This window comes from Natrix helvetica (assembly GCF_964273705.1).
Source record: "Natrix helvetica genome assembly, chromosome: 2".
NCBI classification, from domain to species: domain Eukaryota; kingdom Metazoa; phylum Chordata; class Lepidosauria; order Squamata; family Natricidae; genus Natrix; species Natrix helvetica.
Genome location: NC_138552.1, coordinates 22,975,469 through 22,999,028, shown reverse-complemented (window position 1 = coordinate 22,999,028; position 23,560 = coordinate 22,975,469). Strand labels below are relative to the sequence as shown.

General features: G+C 42.1%; 1 protein-coding gene across 2 annotated transcripts in view; it reads left to right on the top strand.

Annotated features, from left to right (window-relative positions):
* Positions 1-207: 207 nt before the first annotated feature.
* The window catches only part of PLCXD3 (phosphatidylinositol specific phospholipase C X domain containing 3), a 103,298-nt gene continuing 79,945 nt past the window's right edge, over positions 208-23,560 (top strand). For both annotated transcript variants that reach the window (XM_081945015.1, XM_081945016.1), the window contains exon 1: positions 208-330. In XM_081945015.1, coding sequence (XP_081801141.1) covers positions 228-330 — 103 coding nt within the window. In that variant the 5' untranslated portion in view covers positions 208-227. The remainder of the gene's footprint in view (positions 331-23,560) is intronic.

Sequence of the window (23,560 nt, the reverse complement as noted above, 5' to 3'; positions counted from 1 at the left end):
GCATAAATAAGTAGAGTCCGCACGTGCCTGCGCCATCCACCCGTGGGCGTGGCGCAGCGTGGCGCGTAAAAACTCTCTCTAGCAAAGCGAGGGCTGGAGACGAGCAAAGCGGCTGGGCTTCCAGGAGCCGGCAGAAGGAGGAGGGGCTGCCGCGGCTGCTGCTGCTTAACCGGCTGAGCCAGGCGAGCAAGCGAGCGAGCGAGCGATTTCCTTGGCAGGCACCGAGTATGGCTTCGTCGCAAGGCAAGGTTGAGTTGAAATTCGCCGACTGGATGGCAAGTTTGCCCGAAAGCATCCACAGCGTGCCGCTGGCAAACCTGGCCATCCCAGGTAAGAACCGGGGTCGTAGGGGAAGACAGGGAGGGGGCATTGTTTGGTGGTTGTTGGATGTTTGGCTTGGTTTCATTGGTGGAAAGCTGAGAGACGGCTGAGCCTTGATCGCGCCTTTGCCTTCTCGGAAAGGTGACATTGGACGCTGTCTCCGTGCAGCGCCTGCTATCTGATGGGGATTGATCAACGAACGTGATGGCGGACTGGGGATCATGACATACCTCTCCGTTTTATAATGACGGTCTGTCTCTACGAGACATCCCGATCTTCTGCTTCTGCTTAGAGATTTAAATAGGAGTCATATCGCTATCCATGGTGCTGAAATATTCTCCGATCTCCGAGATCCGGCGTGTATTCCGAGAACAAGAGAAGAAAGTTACGGCTCATGGAACCATATATTTATAGCCGTCTTTTCCGGACTTTTAGGACTGCATAGATCGATATATCCATAACACTCTTGAAGGGTCCCACAAAGTGATGTGTATCTTTGGTTTGTCCACACAATGTATGTTTTCTTTTCTTAGCTGCCAAAAAAGCCAACGCAGTCCTAGGCTGCATCAACAGAGGGATAGAATCAAGATCATGTGAAGTGTTGATGCCACTTTATAATGCCTTGGTGAGGCCACACTTGGAATACTGCATTCAGTTCTGGTCGCCACGATGTAAAAAAGATGTGGAGACTCTAGAAAGAGTGCAGAGAAGAGCAACAAAGATGATTAGGGGACTGGAGACTAAAACATATGAGGAACGGTTGCAGGAACTGGGTATGTCTAGCTTAAGAGAAAGAAGGACTAGGGGAGACATGATAGCAGTGTCCCAATATCTCAGAGGTTGCCACAAAGAAGAGGGAGTCAAACTATTCTCCAAGGCACCTGAGGGTAGAACAAGAAGCAATGGGTGGAAACTAATCAAGGAAAGAAGCAACTTAGAATTGAGGAGAAATTTCCTGACAGAACAATTTATCAGTGGAACAGCTTGCCTCCAGAAGTTGTGAATGCCCCAACACTGGAAGTCTTTAAGAAGATGTTGGATAGCCATTTGCCTGAAACAGTATAGGGATTGCTGCCTAGGCAGGGGGTTGGACTAGAAGGCCTCCAAGGTCCCTTCCAACTCTACTATTGTATTGTATTGTATTGTATTTTCCATTCATTACACTTGCTTACTGTTCTGTGAGGATAGCAACTCTCATTCAGATTAGATATCCAAAATCTCACCATTTTTTGTGTGTGCCCTGAACAGGACACATCAGTATGCACAGACCGCATCCTACCCCATCACTCTGTTTACCCAACTGGGGAAGTTCTGTATTTGAACAAGCAGGCAGCTAATGTTATGACACGTGAAGTTAAGATGAAGATATAACCATTCTGCTATGAAGTTGATAGGTTCACACATTTGCTTGACGCTGCAGTGATTGAGTAATGGATGTGCATGTTAAAAAGGTGGATGTATATGTATGTACCAAGTAGGGGAACAAGCAGTTCAATCCGGTGGAAAAATACAACTGGTTGTCAAAGGCTTTTGAGATTGCTACTCTGATATGCTACATACGATGGTATGCTACATACCATAAACCATGGAAAATCTGCTAGTATTCAAAATAGATGGCCAGGCACCGCTGTCATTTCAAAATTACTTACCTCTACAAAGCCTGTAAGAGATAACCATGCTGGGACAGGGAACTTTGAATAGCAACATTTTATTTCTCCGTTGAAGGTCTTGAGGGAGGTTTTGTCTAATTTTTAACTTACCTGGCAGGATTGTTGTAGAGATAGATTACTATAAATTTTATTATGTTCTTAGAGAATGGAGTAGAATGCAATTATTGCCATGATTGTGCTGTGAGCGTTTTTTCTTCACAAAAAAGTCAGCTTCCAAAAATAGTAAATTTTCTTAACACATACAGACATGCAGAAAAGGATGGGGATAGTCATCTGAATAATTGAGACTTTGTTGTTGTTGTTGAGTTTGTTTTATTGTTCTTTCTTGTTCATCAATGCCTTGAAAAATATCCTGATTTATATCACCTTGAGTTTTTTTTTTTTCTGTGAATATCTAGATACTGCATACAGGTCTGGATCCCAACCACTTCAGCTTTATATCTGCATAAATAATAAATAATTGTGGTATACCTTTTAAGCTGCCTTTATGAAAACCTCTACATGTTAGGTGCATATTAGATCCAAATGCCCAGTGCACAACATTTGTAATAATACCGGAGGATAAAAAAGGTACTTAAAGAACTCATGTGTGTGAGGGGGGGGGGGGTTTCAGTAAGTTTCAGCCTTGTGTTCTATATGATCTGGAAAAAGGATGTGTTTTTAAAAATTTTGTAGACTTTAGGCTAAAAACAATGCTTACTTATTTGGTGTAATCAATAAAACAATACAGATCAGTTAGAAGGAAATTGTACATAATTATGAAAACAGATGATACTTCAAATATTTCCATGCATTTTTGCTACCTCTACTTAGTAAAGGCAAAAAGAAGACAAAAGAGAAGTAAAATTAGATGGCTTCTGGGGGAAGGATATATTTTAATATGTTCTCTTAATGATTACCTGATTTGAAAGGAATTTGTTTACAAAAAGCATTTTGACAGAAAGGGGGAGGGTGTGAGAGAAACCTTTTGTATTCTGTAGTACAAAGGAATTTTCTGTTAATTGCTAATTGAAATCTAATATATGCTAATTGAAATCTAGTGCATGCAAATAGGTTAATTGCTGTGACATAGAAAGTGGATAGCTTGCTGATTGGAGATGTGTTTATTTGGCTAGTTAAATTTAAAAACAAAATACAATTATTTGCCTCTCTTTTATGCCCCCCTCCCATCACAATAAGTTTTAAAAAAACCCATCTCAAGCACTACAGTTAGATAACCTTTTTTTGATCACTGAGTAATTCAGGTGGCAGGACTACAGTGAGGAGTAAGTTTATGGTACAGCATGAACGGCATTTCACAATAGAAGATGAGGCCATCTGTGGGTGGTTGGCATTTAATCTTGCTGTTGAACACACTCCAGACATGTCATAGCTCAGTTGTAATGCACCTGCTTTGCATGCTAAATATCCCAGTTTTGTTCCTTGATGTCTCTAGGTATGGCTGGGAAAAGCTGTAGCTGAAGAAATCGTCAGCTTAATCCATGCTGAGGAGCTAGGCTTGATACACTTTCAGAAAACAAGAGATTTCCTATCAAACTGGGAGCCCCTTGCAAGTCCTTTCAGAGTAGATTGCTCTGGACAAGAAACAGGTGGAACTAGTACATGAGATTACTCTTAATTTTTAATGATAACAGCAAAATATCGCTTGAATCTGAGAAAGACTCATGTTGTTTCCTTTGATGGTTCTACTAGGCTCTGAACTCCTAAGTATAAGGTGTGTGTATGTTCAAGGGAACTATCGTAACTGGAAGAAATTGGATATATTAGTGAATATTTTTATAACTCTGTTGCGTTTTGGGTTGGTTCTCTGTGCAAAACAAGAAGTGCTAGTTTGAAAATCCTTCCCCCCAATCAAATACTGATTATATCACTGTCTGGAACTGGTTGCACGTATTTCCTTATTTCCTTCAGTTTTTTTTCTGACTTTGTTCTCTAAATAGAATAGAGTTAATAGAATATAATTCTTTATTGGCCAAGTGTGATTGGACACACGAGGAATTTGTCTTTGGTGCACATTCTCTCAGTGTACATAAGGAGAATGAAATACATTCATCAAGAATGATAAGGTACAACACTTAATGATAGTCATAGAGTACAAATAAGCAATCAGGAAACAATCAATATCAATATAAATCCTAAGGGTACAAGCAACAAAGTTACAGTCATAAGTGGGAGGAGATGGGTGATAGGAATGATGAGAAGATTTAATAGTAATAGTAATGCAGCCTCAGTGAATAGTTTGACAGTGGTGAGGGAATTATTTGTTTAGCAGAGTGATGGCATTCAGGAAAAAAACTGTCCTTGTGTTTAGTTGTCTTGGTGTGCAGTGCTCTATAGTGTCATTTTGAGGGTAGGAGTTGAAACAATTTATGTCCAGGATGAGAGAGGTCCATAAATATTTTCACAGCCCTCTTTTTGACTCATGCAGTATACAGATCCTCAATGGACAGGAGGTTGGTAGCAATAGTTTTTTCTGCAGTTCTGATTCTCCTCTGAAGTCTGTGTCTGTCTTGTTGGGCTGCAGAACCAAACCAGACAGTTATAGAGGTGCAGATAACAGACTCAATAATTCCTCTGTAGAACAGAATCAGCAGCTCCTTGGGCAGTTTGAGCTTCCTGAGTTGGCTCAGAAAGAACATTCTTTGTTCTGCTTTTTTGATGACTTTTTTGATGTTAGGTGTCCATCTTAGGTCTTGAGATATGATAATTTGAAACATGTTGGACCATAGTACACTTCTTATCAGAGAGGCTCTTGGACCATAGAAGTGATCTGAAAGTGACTGAGAAAAGTGACTTCGTTGCAAAGCCACTTTTGGGATTTCATTCCTAAACGCTTATTTGAATTGACCTTGGCAATATCAATAGCACCTTTTAGTTCTCTTTCATTGAGGGTAGCAAAAGATAATTCCCTTTTTCTTATGGCACTTGCAAGCATTCTGAGGTCCCCCAGGGAGTGTGTGTGTCAAACTGAGGTTATTAAAAGCAGGAGGAGACCTGAGAAAAAGAGCTTGATGTATCAATGCATTCTACCTGTACTAACCTTGGAGTAAGTTCCTATGAATGTGAGTGGATATGATAACATTTACTTAACATTTATGGAACTATACTGAAAGAGTCTTCTGACAGACCAAGATATACAAACACAATTTGGGATTAAGTCTTCTGAATTTAAACAGGATAACTAGACTTGACCCAATGATTGCATAGTTAATTATTTAAAACGTACTTATGATCCAATTCTGACCCAGTTCTGATGGCCGGTTCCCACAGTCAAATAATTACATTTTGAGTGTCAGGAACTAGTCCCCATTTATGGCCTTTTGCAGGATCCTGCTGTCGCATGCAATCTATGACATTTTTGCTGAAAATTAACATTTACTTTAAATAGTTCATGGGTTTGCTTAATGGCCACTGCATTCAGAACCACCACAAAGGTTGTAAAATCAGGTCAGTTACTGTGGATTACCCTTTTTATTTCCATTACGACTTATGACCATAATTGCCAGGCTCAATTCAGTGGTAAGTTTAGGACTACCTCTACTTAAATTGTGATGTTCATGGGTCTGTTTGTGTGTGTGGAGATTGTTTTCATTAAATATCTGTCTAACTTTCCCCCACATATATTTTAATTGATCAGTTAATATACTGATCACTTTTAACTTTAAATTTAGAGAGAATATTCCCGGCAAGAAGATGCTGAAGTTGGTTACTTATTCCTAGTTTTACTTTCATGAATGATATTTGAGGAGATTCAATGAATCCATACACACATATAGACACACACAGAGAGACACAAAGAGAGAGAGAGAGAGAGAGAGAGAGAGAGAGAGAGAGAGAGAGAGAGAGAGAGAGAGAGAGAGAGAGAGAGAGAGAGAGAGAGAGAATGAATTCATATAATGCTGAGTCTAATATTAAGCATAGTTTTAGCCCCCTATCGTATCTTGATGGCTAGTTACTCTGTCCTTTAAGTAAGTCTTCTAATAAAGTAAAGTAATATTTTTTTGTGCAAGAAAATATTCAGTAGTGTGCAAATCAGCCTTTCTGTCTGTTTCCCCTGCCCCCTGCATGTGTTGCCCTCCAACTTCTGAATTTGCAGGCTTTGGCCATGCTGGAAATTCTTGGATTTAATGTCCCATAACATCTAGAAAGTGTTCAGTTAGGGAAGGTAGATATGTTCTATAAGACTTGCTTAGTGGTTTACTTCTTTAAACCACTGTCTATATCTACCTATAGAGATATAAAGTCTGACATATTGTTTGATTATTATTTGATTATTATTTGTGTGTGTGTATTTGAGTTGGTATTGATTTCTGAACACTGCTTGGACAAGTTCTTGCTCCTCTGTGGAGATTCTCAGTCATCCAAGTCATAGTTCTCTTAAAGGTGTATTGTCAAAAGGAAATTGGATTGTTTTTTCCTGAGGAGGAAGAAGATGACATTTTGCTTCTCATCTTGGAGGAGAAGCGAAATGTCTTCTTGGATGATCCAGCGCCTTGGATGAGAAGCGAACCATTGTCTCCTTTTTCCTCAGGGAAGTAACTCAGTCCAATTGCCTTTTGAAAAAGCACCTTTAAGACAAGCCCTGGCAGTTTTCCTGACAAGATTTTCAGATTTTCTGCCCTTGCCTGCTTTCTAGGGCTGAGACAGAGAGGGATTGGCCCAAGATCATCAGCTGGCCTTGTGCCTAAAACAGGACTAGAAATCACAGTCACCTGGTTTGTAGTCCAGAGTCTTAATCACTACCCCAACCGGACATTCTCTTTCAGTTTGATAAAGGTAAAGGTTCATCTCTCACATATGTGCTAGTCATTCCTGACTCTAGGGGGCGGTGCTCATCTCCGTTTCAAAGCCGAAGGGCCAGCGCTGTCCAAAGATGTCTCCAAGGTCATGTGGCTAGCATGACTAAATACCGAAGGCGCACGGAACACTGTTACCTTCCCAACAAAGGTCGTTCCTATTTTTCTACTTGCATTTCTACGTGCTTTCGAACTGCTAGGTTGGCTGGGACAAGTAACAGGAGCTCACTCCATTACATGGTGCTATGGATTTGAACTGCTGAACTGCCGACCTTCTAATCGACTTGCTCAGCATCTTAGCCACTGAGCCACCACATCCCTTTGTTTGATAGTTCCTTGTAAATCAGTGTGCAACCTGAGAAATGTACCCTATTCCTCATCTTAGGTTCTTTCTGCACACCATACTTCATGGGTTTATTGCAACAGCTGTGCTTTGATTCTATTTGGCTCACTTTAAAATTTTATATTCTGCATTTTTATTTAAGTAGATGATAACTGCAGTTAAGGATATCTGTGCAAGTTACACACATACAGAAAGATCTTTGCAAGTTTAGGAATTTCCACATGTATTGCTTTAGATTTCTTATCATACCTGCTTAGCATGGCACTCATTAGTCTCGCTGCTCATTGATACATCGATTTAGGGGTCCCCCTTGACTGGGGAATGACAGGAATTGTAGTCTGCTCAATTGTGAGGAAATTGGGTACTCCTGTGATCCATTGTGCTATCTAATCTTGCTAATGCTTTCTTGTTATACTTTCCCCCCCTTTTAGCACATTTAATATAGTGATCATTCATAGAGTGTAGAGAGCAAAGAGGATGGCCTTGAGGGAGAGAGGGGAGATCTGTTGCCATAGCAATGAGGAGGAAAACATCGCTTGAGCTCAAACAATGAAGGTATGTGTAAACAGCTCAGACAGACACTCTCCCCACTCCCTAATTCACCTGAGTATAAGAGAGGGAAGAGGTGAAACATAATCAGGAATGAAAGATTCTGTTACTACAGTCAATATCAATAAAAGTAGTTTTAATCTTAAAATGAGATGGATTTCTTGGTCTGATCTACATCTTAGAGACAAAATCATACCAAGACCAATCAGACTATATTTACAAAGGGCACAATTTGTAGTCCAGTCATAGTGGAAACTCAACTAAATTAAATATTTTTAGATAGTCTTCTCTGCCTTAGCATATGGCTGCATGTACACCATTTTTATTTCACTTAGTACTGCTTTTTAAGAGCTGTGGTGGCACAGTGGTTAGAATGCAGTACCGCAGGCTATTTCTGCTGACTGCCGGCTCCCTGCAATTTGGCAGTTCGATTCATACCAGGCTCAAAGTTGACTCAGCCTTGCATCCTTCCAAGGGGAGTAAAATGAGGAGCCAAATTGTTGGGGGCAATAGGCTGACTCTGTAAACTGCTTAGAGAGCAATGTAAAGCACTGTGAAGCGGTATATAAATCTAAGTTATTATTAGGAGTTTAGCAGCATTTTATGCTACTCCAGGATAATAACTCTGATGATAAGCCTACATTAATAGATTAATATGGCAATCCAGATATGCTAGACCAATTCACCCCAATCGTGGATACATCCTTTTATAGCTTGTTCTTATTCATCTTCACTGAAATCAATATATTCCTGTGGCAGATGTTAAATGTGTTGTTACATCAGGAAAGATGTTGATCTCAAGATTTACATAGCAAGAATTGAATTCTAGCTTTGAACATTATCTGCATCTGTTGTTACAAGAAGACTAATGTACATAGGACAAGTTATATCTACAGCGCTAATGGATTTCTCTTGACTGATTCAATATTTAAGATGCTTCAGGGTAATAAAATACAGTTGGTTCCTGATAATTCACTGCAGTTATGAATACTGCTTGTTCTTTGGCCTTGGAATTAAAAAGAGGGCATGGCTTTTAGCAGCAGTGATTAGCAGTGCACCAAAGCCTATATTTATCCAATCCACACTCTAAAGGTAGATTGCACCTAGCAAGGAGTAGTCTGGATGTCTCAAAGCTGTAATATATTTATCATTAAAAAAGAAGATGCATTATGAGTGAGTTTTTTCCCCTTTATTTTGCACCATCCACCACCCCGCCATGTAAAATCATGACATTTACTTGCAACTGTTTTATAAAACACAACTGCTTTGCTGAATATACAAAGGGATATTTTGAGATGCTGTCCAGATTGAATAATGGGTTGGCAAAATTATAGAGGGAAATGAAATGCTGAGGAAATGGACAATGATTATTATCTACAGATAACACATATATGCAAACAGTTGTTGTCTATCAGATTATTATTCTTGCACTTATAGGAAGCTGATGAATGCAAATGTTACATGAAAAAAAAACAGTTTTTGATCAAGTCCCAAGAGAAAGAGTAGAAACATTTGACAGCTTGATACAAGGGTAACAACTTTAAGATTCTGGAAGACTGAAATTTGGCATTTGAATACAGATTGTCCTTGACTTACAACCATTCTTTTAGTGGAGATTCAACCTAGAAATAAGGAGGAACTTTCTGACAGTGAGAACAATCAACCAATGGAACAGCTTGCCTTCGGAAGTTGTGGTGGCTTCATCCCTGGAGGCTTTCAAGAAGAGTTTGGACTGCCATTTGTCAGAAATGGTGTAGGGTCTCCTGCTTGGGCAGGGGGCTGGACTAGATGGCCTGTAAGGTCCCCTCCAACTCTGTTAATCTGATAAATTACAAAGGCACAGAAAAAAAGTGATTTATGACTGTTTTTCACAATTATGGCCATTGCAGAATCGCCATGGTAACATGATCAAAATTTGGACACTTGGGAATAGTTTCATATTTATGAGGGATGCAGTGTCCCAGGGTCATGTGACCTTCTGACAAGCAGTGGGAAAGCTAAATTCACTTAGCAACCGTGTTACTAACTTAACAACTGCAGTGATTCGCTTAACCATTGTGGCAAGAAAAGTCATAAAATGGGGCAAAACTTAACTGACAACTCTCTTACTTAGCAACAGAAAGTTTGGGATCAGTTGTGGTTATAAGCCGAGGACTACTTGCATTGCTGGTTTTGCTGTCAAATAAATGACCACTTATTTCAAACTTCCAGATGAGAGAATTTCGACCTAAAGAATTTTCAGCATGGCTGTGTTGTCTGGAAATGTCTGGGAATCAAATTTTACACATGGGGAGCAAACAACTTGTCAATAGAACTGGCTTGATTGCCTTACATAAAATTCAGGTGTGGACCTCTGTCAGGGTTCCAGGTCCCCCAACAGAAGCAAAACTCAGAGACAGGCATTTTCCTCAAAGTTCAATTTTATTAGAGATGTATTATTGGTACATCTGGGAAAACCCAAATCTGAAAGCCCGCTGGGTTTTCCCCATCCAAAATAAATTCTAAGTCCCTTCCCCTGCACCCACTTGTCCTTCAGATGGCCCAATCATGTTCCTGTCCCGACTGGATGGGCTTCCCAGTCACACCTCTCCAGGTGCAGGCTGATCGTTCTTGACTCCCAGCAGAAAGAATGTTGTTAAGGCTATATATCTCACCCTGTTTCCATCCAACCCCCTCCCGTTTCCCAGCCCTGAAGATCCAAAGAAAAAGATGGCCTCCAGGGCTGACAGACACATGTTGACTACGTAGTCAGAGTTGGGCTTCTACTACAGAAGGTGATGGCACCCCATTGTCAGCAGGCTTCAGAATGGCAGTGGTAGCTTCTGAGAAGAAAGCACTTCAGCCTCTATCCCCAATCTGAAGATAGCTTCAGATATTGGGGTGGTGATTTGGGGGGTGGGGCATTTTTTGGTATGTTGAGTGGTGAAGGTTAAAAATGGAAATACAATTAGGAATCCTCTCTCTGCTCTGCTGCTCATCCTTAATATAAAACTGTAAACTTAATGTCAATAAATAAACAAAACAAGACCAAAATCAACCTTGTCCCAGTAACGTAATTTGTCTTCTAAATGCTTAGAAATTGCTCTCTCCAAATCTTTGCACATTGCTGGTCAAAATAGACAAGACAGTAACCAAACAGAATGATGTAAGATCCTGCAAAGTTAGTATTCTTTACAAGTTTGTACACTCAAAGAATAGGGGATTGTTTGCAGGATGGCCAATTGACCATTCAGGGGATTTAAGTATCAGACTACAATAGTGAAACCAAGATTCAAGTCTTGACTGAATTACAAAGCTCATAGAATTGTATCAGTTCCTCTTTCTCAGTCCTATTTGCCTCAAAGGGTTCTTTCTGTGGAGATGAAATGAAAGAAAAGCCACTCCATGAACCCCAGAGGAAAAGCAGTCTATAAATGAAATAAATAAATAAATAATAAGATCTGCTGCCATCTGTTTCTCTTCTTGGAATGGATGGAGGTGACTAGGAAAAATATACCATGCTTAACACACTACACTCATCAGTCCTGCAGTTTAATGTGGGTTGGTTAAAGTATAACATGTTTCAGAAACTTGAAATATAGCAAGCTTTTCCGACTGTTATCCACAGGTGGGCTTGTGAATCATACCAATGCAAAGTTTTAACAAGATTAGTTCAGAGTACTAGCTGCAGTTCTGTCTAATGCTCAGCAATCCAACAGCAGTCCTTCATTACAAGGGAGATGAATAGGTTCTATTTCTAGATAGGTTCAGTGGTGAAATTCATTTTTTTTTACTACCGGTTCTGTGGGTGTAGTTTGATGGGCATGGTGTGGCTTGGTGGGCGTGGCTTGATGGACATGGCAGGGGAAGGATACTGCAAAATTTCCATTCCCACCCCACTCCAGGGGAAGGATATTGCAAAATCTCCATTCCCACCCCACTCTGGAGCTAGCCAGAGGTGGCATTTGCCAGTTCTTCGAATTACTCAAAATTTCTGCTACCAGTTCTCTAGAACCTGTCAGAATCTGCTGGATTTCACCCCTGGATAAGTGTGATTGGGCTGTTACCATTCAAGGAAAAGGTGCTTTTCCAGATGACTCTCTGCTGTTCTTGGTATCTAATTGCAAAGCCTTTTAAAAGCCTTGGGAAATACAATCTATTTTCATAATATGAAAACATTGAGTCCAGCCTGCTTCCTTAGAACATTGCCGCCCCATTACTCCCTCGTACAGTTTGATATGTAAGTCAGAATTTATATCCACACAAACAAGCTTTGAGCTTCTTGATTGAAACATTGTGCTCACTTATTTAGGAATAAATTCACTTAGCCCAATTTATAGCTGAAGTAAACCTGTGCATATTTATTTGGAATGAAATGTTACACATTTTTTTTCTCTCCCAAGTCATTTTGTATAAGCTTCACCCCCACATCAGATATGGGTTTGAATTTGGGGAGATGAAATATTAAGAAGATGAAGAATGACTGCCGAGGAATTACACATACAATTTTCCATAAGACTTCAGGGTAAGATTTTGTAGCCAATTGTGCAAAACCCGTGTATGAGCTTGTTTTTATTCCTGCTTTCCTTCGGGAAGCAAAAATTAGTGAAATGGTTGCTTCCCTCTAGCTCTAATCAGTCATCACGATTATTCCATAAAGTAGAATAGGGAAGAAAATATGCCTGGAGTGAGCAATATGGTTGAAGGGGACAAGTACCCCTTTAATCTAATCTAACGGGCTGTTTTCAAGGAATTATGGCTTGAAATTATATGGATGTAATTTAACACAGCCAGAACTCTCCAACTTGGGTAAGCTGGCACAAAATCATTATAAATACCACACTGGTTTTGAGTTCAACCTTAACACATCCAGAGCTCTGCAACTTCGGTAAGCTGGCACAGTTATTATAAAATTATAAATACCATACTGATTTTGAGTTCAACCTTTCTTTATGAAAAGACATTTGTGGGGTTACCTTGGTGTGCCCAATAAAATGCACCCATTTCTCATCAAAGACAATTGATGACCCCAACACATATTTCCCTTCTGCTTCCATTGTTTGCTAATTGATTCATTTCAATGATGTCCAGTCCCTTAATTATCTGCTCCACTGATGCACATTTCAAGGATTTAGCACGAACAGTTTAGTTTTGTTGCTAATAGGGAGTTTTTGTGGGAAGAATTGTCTGGTTGGCCCTTGTTAAATCATCTGCTAGAGATTTCGATATTAAAATTAATAAACCCAACATCAGCCTGGCCCCAGACCTTTGAATAATAACCTTCTTTCATCTGGAACTAATAAGATCAGTGATTATGACATCCTCAATGAAAGTTAACACAATACAAGGACCAGTTGTCCTCAAGGTCAGAGCTCAGCTTTTCATTCTACAGTCTGCAAGAAGCTGGATAACGAAAAATGGCAAAGAGAGAGACAGGTGGCAGGATGTGAAAAAGTCAACACAGTACAGAGGAGAGAGACAGATAAATGAAGCAGTTGCTACCTGTTGCCCAGAAAGAAAGAAAACCAATTGTAGAAGGTTGAGCAACCACAAGAGCAATTTCCAGTAATTTCAGTAGGCTAATTTCTAATTAGACTAATTTCATGTAGGCTATAGCCTCTCACCTTGTGTAGCTCAGTTTGTTTGTTTTGAGCTTAGCACAATGCACCAAACCGGGTATATATTGGCAGTTACGGTTTTCAGAGTTGTACCACCTGGGATCCCATGGTCTCCCTCACAGGTCACCTAGAGATAATAAAAGCAGAGGTGTTCACAAGTCAAAATGGTGGCCATGACTAAGCACAAATACCAAAGCAGTTGGGTTTGAATGGTAGAGTTGAGGCTGCCATTTTAATTTTTGTGAACCCCTGTCAATGACTCTGTGCTAAAAGTCATTATTACATTGGAATTTTTAATGCAGCAGGAGGAAAATATGTTTAAATACACAGCTGCAGAGTAATTCCCTCTACTTAATTTTAATAAAATGTAAATGAAATTAATTTTTATCCTTTCAGCACTATTTTTTTCAACAGTGTCCCTCAAGATTTCACTGGAAACTCTAATGTAGCTCTCGATCCAGGAAAATGTGCCCAATTTTCCAGATGTGGCTTATTCGATAAACCATGGTTAAACAATGATATGGTACAACAGAATATATGAATCCTATGGAGAGTGGGGGAAAAGAAAATAATGTGAGAAAGAGATAAAATGGGAGAATACCAGAAAGACAGAATGGGTGGTCCTTGCCTGATTTTTAACTATAGCTCCAATGTTATGTAAAGCCTCACCCACCACTAACATATAGATTTTTTGAGATCTATAAATGGTTGCATTCTTATCTATGTGGATTATACTCACCTGTAAGAGTGTAATGTAAGTGCAAGAATTAAAATAGAGGATAAAACTTTGATTAAGACACAATGCCTTCTTTTCAACAGGAACAACTACATATTTTAAGCTAGTGCATGCATACTCAAAAATGGGTTAATCAGGAAAAATAAACTTTAAATTAATGTGATGAACTGATTACTCATTATAGAACATACCACATATTTATTTGCCAAAGAAAAACGAGCATGGAGTACCATTTTGGAGTGTTATTGCAAAAGATAGAATAGTATAAAATGCATTATACATCGGGGGAAACTGATTATTTAAATACATCTCACCATGCCAATAAATAAATGAAAATATTCAATGAATTCACTTTTCATCTCTAAAACAGTAGTCCAGCTTTTATCTGAAAACAAATTCAGGAACATGATTCACGTTTGGCATTTAGTACAAATTGCTAGTATTATTTATGCAATATTAATAACTTCTTGGAACATCTTTCTTATGTTCATTTTTATTGTAATTCCCCAATCAAGTTTCAGATGGACTTTTGAATATTCAGACCAACTTCCCGTGTCTGGGACATGGGTGGGAATGATATTTGAAACTTATATTGCAAGGGGATGTTAAACAAAAAGGAATTATTTTTTCTAAACAATTCCAAGCTTTTTTCTGCCTGAAACGTACTCCTATTACATAATTGTGGCACTTTCTTTTTCTTTCTTCTCCAAATCAACATCTACATCTTCACAAAGCCTTAGGTACACAACCATAATTTAAGGCATTGAGTGTAATAGCAATAGCACTTAGACTAAGTGCTAAGCTCAGTTTCAACTTAAGTTAAAGTGCCAGAAGAAAGCCATAATAAGATATTAGCAATAGCACGTAGACTTATATACCACTTCACAGTGCTTACAACCCTTTCTAAGTGGTTTACAGAGTTAGCCTATTGCCTCCAACAATCTGGGTCCTCATTTTACCCACCTCGGAAAGATGGAAGGCTGAGTCAACCTTGAGCCTGCTGAGATTGGAGGGAGCCAGCAGTCAGCAGAAGTAGCCTGCAGTACATGCATTCTAACTGTTAAATCTGGGCAACGAGAGACAGACTGCGGACACGAAGTGACTTAACAGCTCTTTATTAGTAGTAATAGTGATCCAGCTTGTTTGGTAGTCGGAGGGTCCCCCTTTTATAGGGATTTGGCACGCCCCTCGACCAATCAGAGGGATACCTGTTTCCCGCTGTAGGAGCGGACCAGAGGGAAGACTTATCCCGATATATGTTAATATCTAACACCCCTCCCCTCCTAGATGGGACGTTACGGTAGGTAACGTAGTCCTTTAGGTAGGTGGGTGTTTGTCTTGCTCGGGAGGAACGTCGTAGTTCGGGTTGGGTTGAAGTGGTTGCAGGACTGGGTGTGGGTTGGTTCGAAGTAGTTGCAGGATCGGGTGCTTTTTCTATTTCCCATTCTGGAGGTCTTGTGTCTTCGCTGCTCGGGCGTTCAGGAGTTTGTTCGGCTGCGTTGCCTGGAGGTTGCTCAGCTGCGTGCGTGTTGTCTTGTTCCACGCTTGGCTCGCCGGTGTCGTTGTTTCCTGTGATGGAGTTTTCTTGTGGCTGACTCTCTGTAGACAGGAAGCTTTCGTCTTCATTTCGAAGGTTGGAGTGTGCTAGGCGACCCCGAAGTTGATCGATGTGCCTTTTCCAGTTCCGCCCATCTTCTAGCTCCAGCAAGTATGATCGTGGACCCGTGATGCCAATGACCTTTGCCGGCATCCACAATGTCCCCCCTGTGTAGTTGTGAGCGTATACTGAGTCCCCTACTCTGAAAGACCGGATCTTACTTGTGGAGTCTGGGGGAGCCGTGGCGGAGTAATTCGGGTGGAGCCGGTCCAGGTGAGACCGTAGGCGACGGCCCATGAGTAGTTCAGCGGGGCTCCTACCCGTCGTTGCGCTCGGGGTAATGTGTTGAATGAGGAGGTAATGGTCAATGCGTGTTTGCCAATCACCTGGACCCATCCTGGCGAGGGCCTCTTTTGCGAATCGCACCATTCTCTCCGCCTGTCCGTTTGATGCTGGATGGAATGGCGCGATGAGGGCATGCCGGATTCCCAACCCTGCTAAAAATGTTTCAAAGTGCATGGCCGTGAATTGGGGCCCGTTATCGGATACGAGGAGATCTGGCAGGCCATGGGTGGCGAAGAGTCGCCGTAGAACCTTTATGACTGCCTCTGCCGTGGTTGAAGTCATTAGGACTACATCTAGCCATTTAGAATAAGCATCTACAACTATGAGGAAGGTCTGACCCTGGAATGGCCCTGCGAAATCGATGTGTATTCGCGACCAGGGTGCCTTGGGTTTCTCCCATTCCGTGGTGGGCGCTTCCGGGGGTGCGGGTCTCGACTCCTGGCATGGGTCGCAAGTGGCCACCCACTCCTCTATTTCTTTGTCCATGTTTGGCCACCACACGTAACTTCTTGCTAACGCCTTCATCCTCACAATCCCCGGATGACCCATATGTAAAGCATCTAATACATTTTTTCGTAGAGCATAAGGAATAACAACTCGATCCCCCCACAACAAACATCCCTGTAGTACTGAGAGTTCGTCCCGTTTTGACCAAAACATTTTGAATTCCGGGCCCACATTTCCCTTCGCAATACCAGTACTTCTGGAGTGGGGTCTGGCAGAATGTCGGGTAATGGGCAACGGCTGAGTGCGTCTGCGTGTCCTAAAGTGGAGCCCGGTCGATGAATTAACTTGTAGGAGTACGCAGCCAGGAAAACAGTCCACCTGGTCATGCGTGGAGACAGGGAGACCGGAGTGGGGCGGTTTCCCGCCAAAAGTCCCAACAGCGGTTTGTGATCTGTAATCAGTTCAAAATCGCGGCCGTAGAGGTATTCATGGAAACGTTTTACACCAGCTACGGCAGCCAGCGCTTCTCTGTCCATTTGGCTGTAGTTCCTTTCGGCCGATGAAAGAGTTCTGGAGTAGAAAGCGATGGGTGCTTCTTTTCCGTCGGGCATCCTGTGGCTGAGGACTGCTCCAACTCCGAAAGGCGATGCGTCGCAGGTCAAAACCAGCGGTAGGGTCTGACTGTATTGAACAAGCAGTGAGTCAGTGGTGAGCAGGCGCTTTACCCCGGTGAAAGCTGCAGCTTCGGATCGTCCCCATTTCCATGGTGCGTTCCTCTGGAGTAGACGGTGTAGTGGCTCAGCAACGGTCGCCTTCTGTCTCAGAAAAACGCTGTAGAAGTTAAGTAATCCGAGGAAAGCCTGCAACTCGGTCTGATTCCGTGGTGTGGGGGCGTCCTGGATCGCCTTAATTTTCTTTGAAGTGGGGTGTATTCCCTGACCATCAATTCTATAACCCAGGAATTCTACGCTAGGCACGTTAATTTGGCATTTTTCCTTTTTAAGGCGGAGACCCTTTTCTCTGATTCTGGCCAAAACAGATCTGACTCTTTTGTTTAGTTGCTCCTCGTTTGCAGCGGACACCAAGATGTCGTCAAAATATGGGACGACTCCCGGTATCCCTTGCAACAGTCGTTCCATGACGCTCTGGAACAATCCTGGGGCAATACTCACGCCGAATTGTAGCCGGTTGCATTTAAAAGCTCCCCTATGCGTCACTATAGTCTGGGCCTCCGCTGTGGCGCTATCAACTGGCAGTTGCTGGTAAGCTTGTGCCATGTCTAACTTAGCGAAAACTTTTCCCGGCCCCAACGAGTGCAATAAGTGCTGTACTACGGGCACAGGATATGCGCTCTGTTGTAGCGCGACATTAATTGTGCATTTATAGTCCGCGCAGACGCGGACTGATCCGTCTGGTTTGACTGGGGTCACGATAGGTGTTTCCCAGCGCGCGTGATCTACCGGCTCAAGGATCCCTTGTTCCACTAACTTATCTATCTCCTTATCTATTTTTGGGCGGAGTGCAAAAGGCACTCGTCTCGGTTTAAGTCGGATTGGCGCCACATTTGGGTCTAAATTAAATGATATTGGTTTGCCCACATACTTACCAAGACCGGGGCTGAACACATCCTCGAACTCCTTAAAAATCTTTTCAGCGCTGCTGTTTCTCACGGCGTTGATTCCGGTGACTTCTAATCCCAGGGCTTCAAACCAATCAAGCCCCAGAAGGTTCTGCAATGGCGCGCTGGCGATGGTCACGGGCAGCTGGGCTACGATGTCCTTGAAACGGATGCGGAATGTGCCTTGGCCCACGATGGGGACTTGGTTCCCCTGGTAGTCTCGTAGCAGGACGTCTGGAGCACGCAGTTGGCTCTTTCTGAGGCTAGGGATAGCCTGTTTCATGGATGCCCATGAAATGATCGTCAGGGTTGATCCTGTGTCAACTTCTAGCTCGCAGGGTGAGCCCTCCAAGAGGACTGTGACTTTCAGCCTTTTGGGCCGCTTAGGGCGGACCTGATGTATCGTGGTGAGATACGTTCGCAACTCCTCTCTCTGGGTCAACTCTATCTCATCGTCAACATCCTGAAAATACTCTTGTTGAGCGTCTTGATAGAACGCTCTTTCAGCTCTCTGTGTGTATTCTCTCTGGGGATACGCTCGCTCACTTCCTTGTGAGTAGTCTCTCTGGGAATACGCTCGTTCAGCTCTTTGGAAATTTTCTCTCTGGGTAAACACTTGTGGATTTCTCTCTGGGCGCCCTTTTTGATTTCGCCAAGCCCCTGGGTTGGGCTTCTGTTGGCGGTACATGGGTGGCTGCCGTGAGGCAGGGACTCCGCTCCGGCACACTCGTGCGATGTGCCCAAGTTTGTTGCAATGCGAACAAACAACGTTCCTGAACCTACAAGTAGACCTGGGGTGATTCCCTCCGCAGCTTGCGCAGGGCGGCAAACGGGATCCGGGTCTCCCCCCAGGCCTCACGTGACTGCTCTGCATTAGGTGACTGTCCTCGAACTCGGGATTCTCGTAGTCGGGGCTTGTGTCCTCGTAGTGAACTCTGGTTTGCCTCGGTGCTGGCTGGTTTACTCTGGCCCCTCGTTGTATGGTCACCGATGATTTCTCCGCTGATTCTGACGCTCTTGCTTCGTTTAACGCTGTCTGTAGGGTTAAACTCGGGTTTGCCAACAGCTTCTTTTGCAACGAAATGTCTCTTATCCCACAGATGAGCCGCTCTAAGATGTGTTCTTCCAGATCCCTGTATTCGCAGTGAGCTGCTGCTTTTCGTAGGGCTGCAACATATTGATTAACGGATTCTCCCGCCTTCTGAGTCCTCATGTTGAATTCCTTGCGGCAGACATGGCGGGAAGGTTTTGGCGCGTAATGGGTTTGCAGAGTCTGTTGGAACGTTGTCCACGATACTGCTTGTATTGGAGTAGGCGCGGTGAGGTCTCTGGCCGTATTGAAGACTTCTTTTCCGCAGTAGCCGAGGAAGATGCTTTTCTTCCTCGCATCGGTGATCCCCGTGTATTCGTTCGCTTCGAGGAAACACTCGAAACGAATCATGAAGGCTTCCCATTCGTCGTTTTCTGGGTCGAAAGGAGCGGGGGGAGCATGCATCGCCATCTTCTCTGTTTGAATTTGCCGCGCTGCGGTGATCTGAGATGGCTGTCGGAATTGCTGCCGAATTCCTGGGCTGGATCAAATCCGGAGATTCTGGAGGTAGCGTTCTTCGTCCTATCTGTCTCTCAATCCCACCTTCGTCGCCAATGTTAAATCTGGGCAACGAGAGACAGACTGCGGACACGAAGTGACTTAACAGCTCTTTATTAGTAGTAATAGTGATCCAGCTTGTTTGGTAGTCGGAGGGTCCCCCTTTTATAGGGATTTGGCACGCCCCTCGACCAATCAGAGGGATACCTGTTTCCCGCTGTAGGAGCGGACCAGAGGGAAGACTTATCCCGATATATGTTAATATCTAACACTAACCACTGTGCCACGCGGCTCTTATAATCCATTCTATTTAGTCGGTCTGAAACATTCTGAAGAAAGGGCTTTCCAGCCTACATTTGAATACAGGTAGCTCTCAATTTACAACTGTTCAGTGGTCATTTGAAGTTACAACAGTACTAAAAAAGTGACTTATGACCTGCCCTTCGCACTTACAATCTTTGCAGCATGATCACATCACCAAAATTCAGATACTTGGCAGTAACAATAGCACTTAGACTTATATACCACTTCACAGTGCTTTATAGCCCTTTCTAAGCGGTTTACAGAGACAGCCTATTGCCCGCAACAATCTGGGTCCACATTTTACCCACCTTGGAAAGATGGAAGGCTGAGTCAACCTTGAGCCAGTGAGGATTTTATGTGGCCAAAAGTTGGACGTGATTCCATTAACAACCATCTTGCTTAACAACAGAAATTCTGCTTCCAATTGTGGTCATAAATCGAGGACTGCCTGCACTTGGAATGCCTATCTGGATACTGAATTGTTCTTACTGTTATGTTTTTTTTAAAAAAAAATTCCCTTGATATCTGCCTTCATATAATTTAATATCCTACTTTCTGGAATAATGGAGAACAAGTCAACATTCTTCTGTGCGATTCTTCTTCAGACACAGTAGTTGAAAAAAATGTGCCCAGTTGTTTGTTAACTCAAAGTCAATTACATCCCTTTCTCAAAACCTCTTGAAACGATTTGATGTGCTGAGCCCTGAATAGTCTTCTTTACATTCATTCTACTTTGTTTGAATCCATCCATAAAGAGATCATCGGCTTATCCAGGAGTAGGCCCAGCATTCAGTAGGATGTCCTGTAAATACTGTAAATACTGTTCAGTAGGATGTCCTGTAAAAACATTCAGAGGCGTCAAACTCAAGGCCCGATGCCCAGATTAGGCCCACTGGGTGCTTAGATCTGGCACTCGGGGCCGCCCTGAAAACAGGGAAAGGACTGGTCTGTGATGCCTCTGCCAGAGAAAATGGAGCTTGGGAGCTTATTTTGTTTGGCAAAACACTCAGACCACCGCCTGCGCTTTAGACATGAGTGTTGTCAAGCTGCCCATGCCCACCCTGGCCATGCCCACCCCAGCTCTCTGAGGTCTGAAACAACCCTGATGTGGCCCTCAATGAAATCAAGTTTGACACCCCGGCTGTACATGTTCTATATTTGAATTCTTTTATTTATTGTTTCATCCTTCTATGGAATTAATTTTACGAAGGGTTCTTTTCTTCTTATAAATCACACTGGGAGTGTTCTTGCTTGTTTTCTATCTTTCTTTTTTAATTACATTTTAATTCTAACTCTCCTTTTGACACCTTCAAATTTCTGTTGTATATTACTTCTTCTGCTGTATATTACTTCTTAGGCTGATTATTTTATAAGCTTATATTTGGCCAAGATAATTTTTTTTCTGGGGAAGTTTCAAGAACAGCTGCTTAGCTATTCAGGGGCCAGTGAAGCATGTAGAAATTATATCTTTTCACTGCTTAATATTGCTTCCTATTATAATATGCTCATGGAGGAAAAAATATTCATTTTCAATAACTGAAAATTTCAAAACTGATTTGCACCAAGATTTTTATCTAGGATTCTTTTTCCTTTTTTTAAGCTCATCCTAAACAGATTCTTCCATTGTCTTTTCTGGAGTTGCTATGGTTAAAATGAACCAATGTTGGATTAAGAACATCTGCACTGAAATTCCTAAGCAAATATGGTGTGCTTTAGAAATGATTGTAAGAAATGTTTCACTGTTACTTTAATGACGCTGAGGTTTAGGTATTCTCCCAGAGTTCTTTAGTGCAGTTATCCAACAAACATTTTGATTTAATTTGTTTGTTTGCTTGCTACCCATGTTACCTAGGGGCACCTCTAGGGATTTTGCAACAGATTATTCTTAACGATGGTTAGGAATATTTGAAAATAACTTTATTCTGATTACAGTATTCTTAACAGTGGCTTTTTGAAACAAAGTCAATTCCACAAACATGCTTTGGCTGGGTAAACTATAGCTAATGGTATCAACACAGTTTGTCTAAACTGGGGTTAGCTGAAAACTGAAAAAAAAAAACCCTTCCAAACTTTCAGCCTCCTTGGCACAGCGAAAAAGAAATGGGATGCATGAATTTCTGTGGGTTTTGTGTATAATGTGAATGCACAATTTTTTAATATCTCTGTCAAGCTAGGATAACCTATCAGAAAATAAAATGGTACCCGTGGTATGAATCTAGTAAAAATATAGAAATATACACTATGGGCCAATTTTCCCAGCGGTGGGTTTCACATTTTGTTACCACTGGTTTACCATGCATGCGCACCTGCTCATTCCCCCATGCACCCGGCCTAACACACATGCACTTTGCTCACACGTGTGCGCCTTTCGCTCATGCATCCACCTTCAAAAACGTGCCTAAGTAGGATGGCATAGAGCTGGAGCAAGTGGGCGGGTCCACCCGCGATTTCCGCTACTGATTCAGGTGAATCTGTCTGAACTGGCTGAATATCACCTCTGAATTTTCCCTCCTTTCCAGATGATCTTCCAAGGAATATTTTGGGTAATGGAGAATTCATCTTAGAACAGCATACATACTGTATGGCTCAGGTGAATCTAATCTGATTGGACAGTACTCTTTTTCTGACTCTGATAAACAACATACTTAAATCTGTTTTTTCAATTTCCAGAAAGTCTGGAAAGGGATGTATTTCTTTCACATTTCTTTCAGTGATAGTTCTAAATTTTTGTTGTACGACTCCTGGTTCCCCCCTCCCCCCTCCACATCTTTTCATCAGTCTACAGTTCTCCTGGCTGCCCCGAGGGAAGAATATTTTCATGATGTCTACAGAAGCCATGAAGGCTACAAATAACTGGCGAGACAATGACATAATGAAAGGCAAGGCACTGTCCAACCTCAGAGCAATGAGAAAGCCAAAGGACATTTCAGGCAAACTATTATCCCTTATGGAAAAAAATAAAATCAAAAACTGCATTTTCTGTTAAGTTAAGCAAGAATACTTTTACAACATCGGGCATGGCATCGGTCCTGGTCACTTTGTCTTAATGACAAAAAGACTATGTAACTGTACAGGCTGCTTTGAAGAAGTGTACAATCATGCTTGTAATATCCTAGTTGGTCTAATCTTGGTTTATAGGCATCAACATTTTTTTCTGGTACCTTCCAACCTCCATCTATCATGTTTGGCAGGTCTCATACCTTAGTATGGGGGCGTGGTGGGTCAGTGGCTAAGACGCTGAGCTAGTCGATCAGAAAGGTCGGCAGTTTGGTGGTTCGCGTAATGGAGTGAGCTCCTGTTACTTGTCCTAGCTTCTTCCAACCTAGCAGTTCAAAAGAACGTAAAAAATGCAAGTAGAAAAATAGGAACCACCTTTGGTGGGAATGTAACAGCGTTCTGGGCACCTTCGATGTTTAGTCATGCCGGCCACATGATTCTTTTCTGTCACAGCACTGGCTTATACAATAGCAAGCCCCAGAAAGATGCATGAGTTGCTTGTTTGCCTTTAATCAAACTTTAAAAATGTGTACTTCTGAAGATTGGATTCAATGGCTGCATAGACCTCCTTTGAGTTGAAATTACACTTGAAAGTTCTGTTTTCCCTCAGAGAATGAGTATTATTTTAAATGCCCAGAATTGTTTTAGAGTTG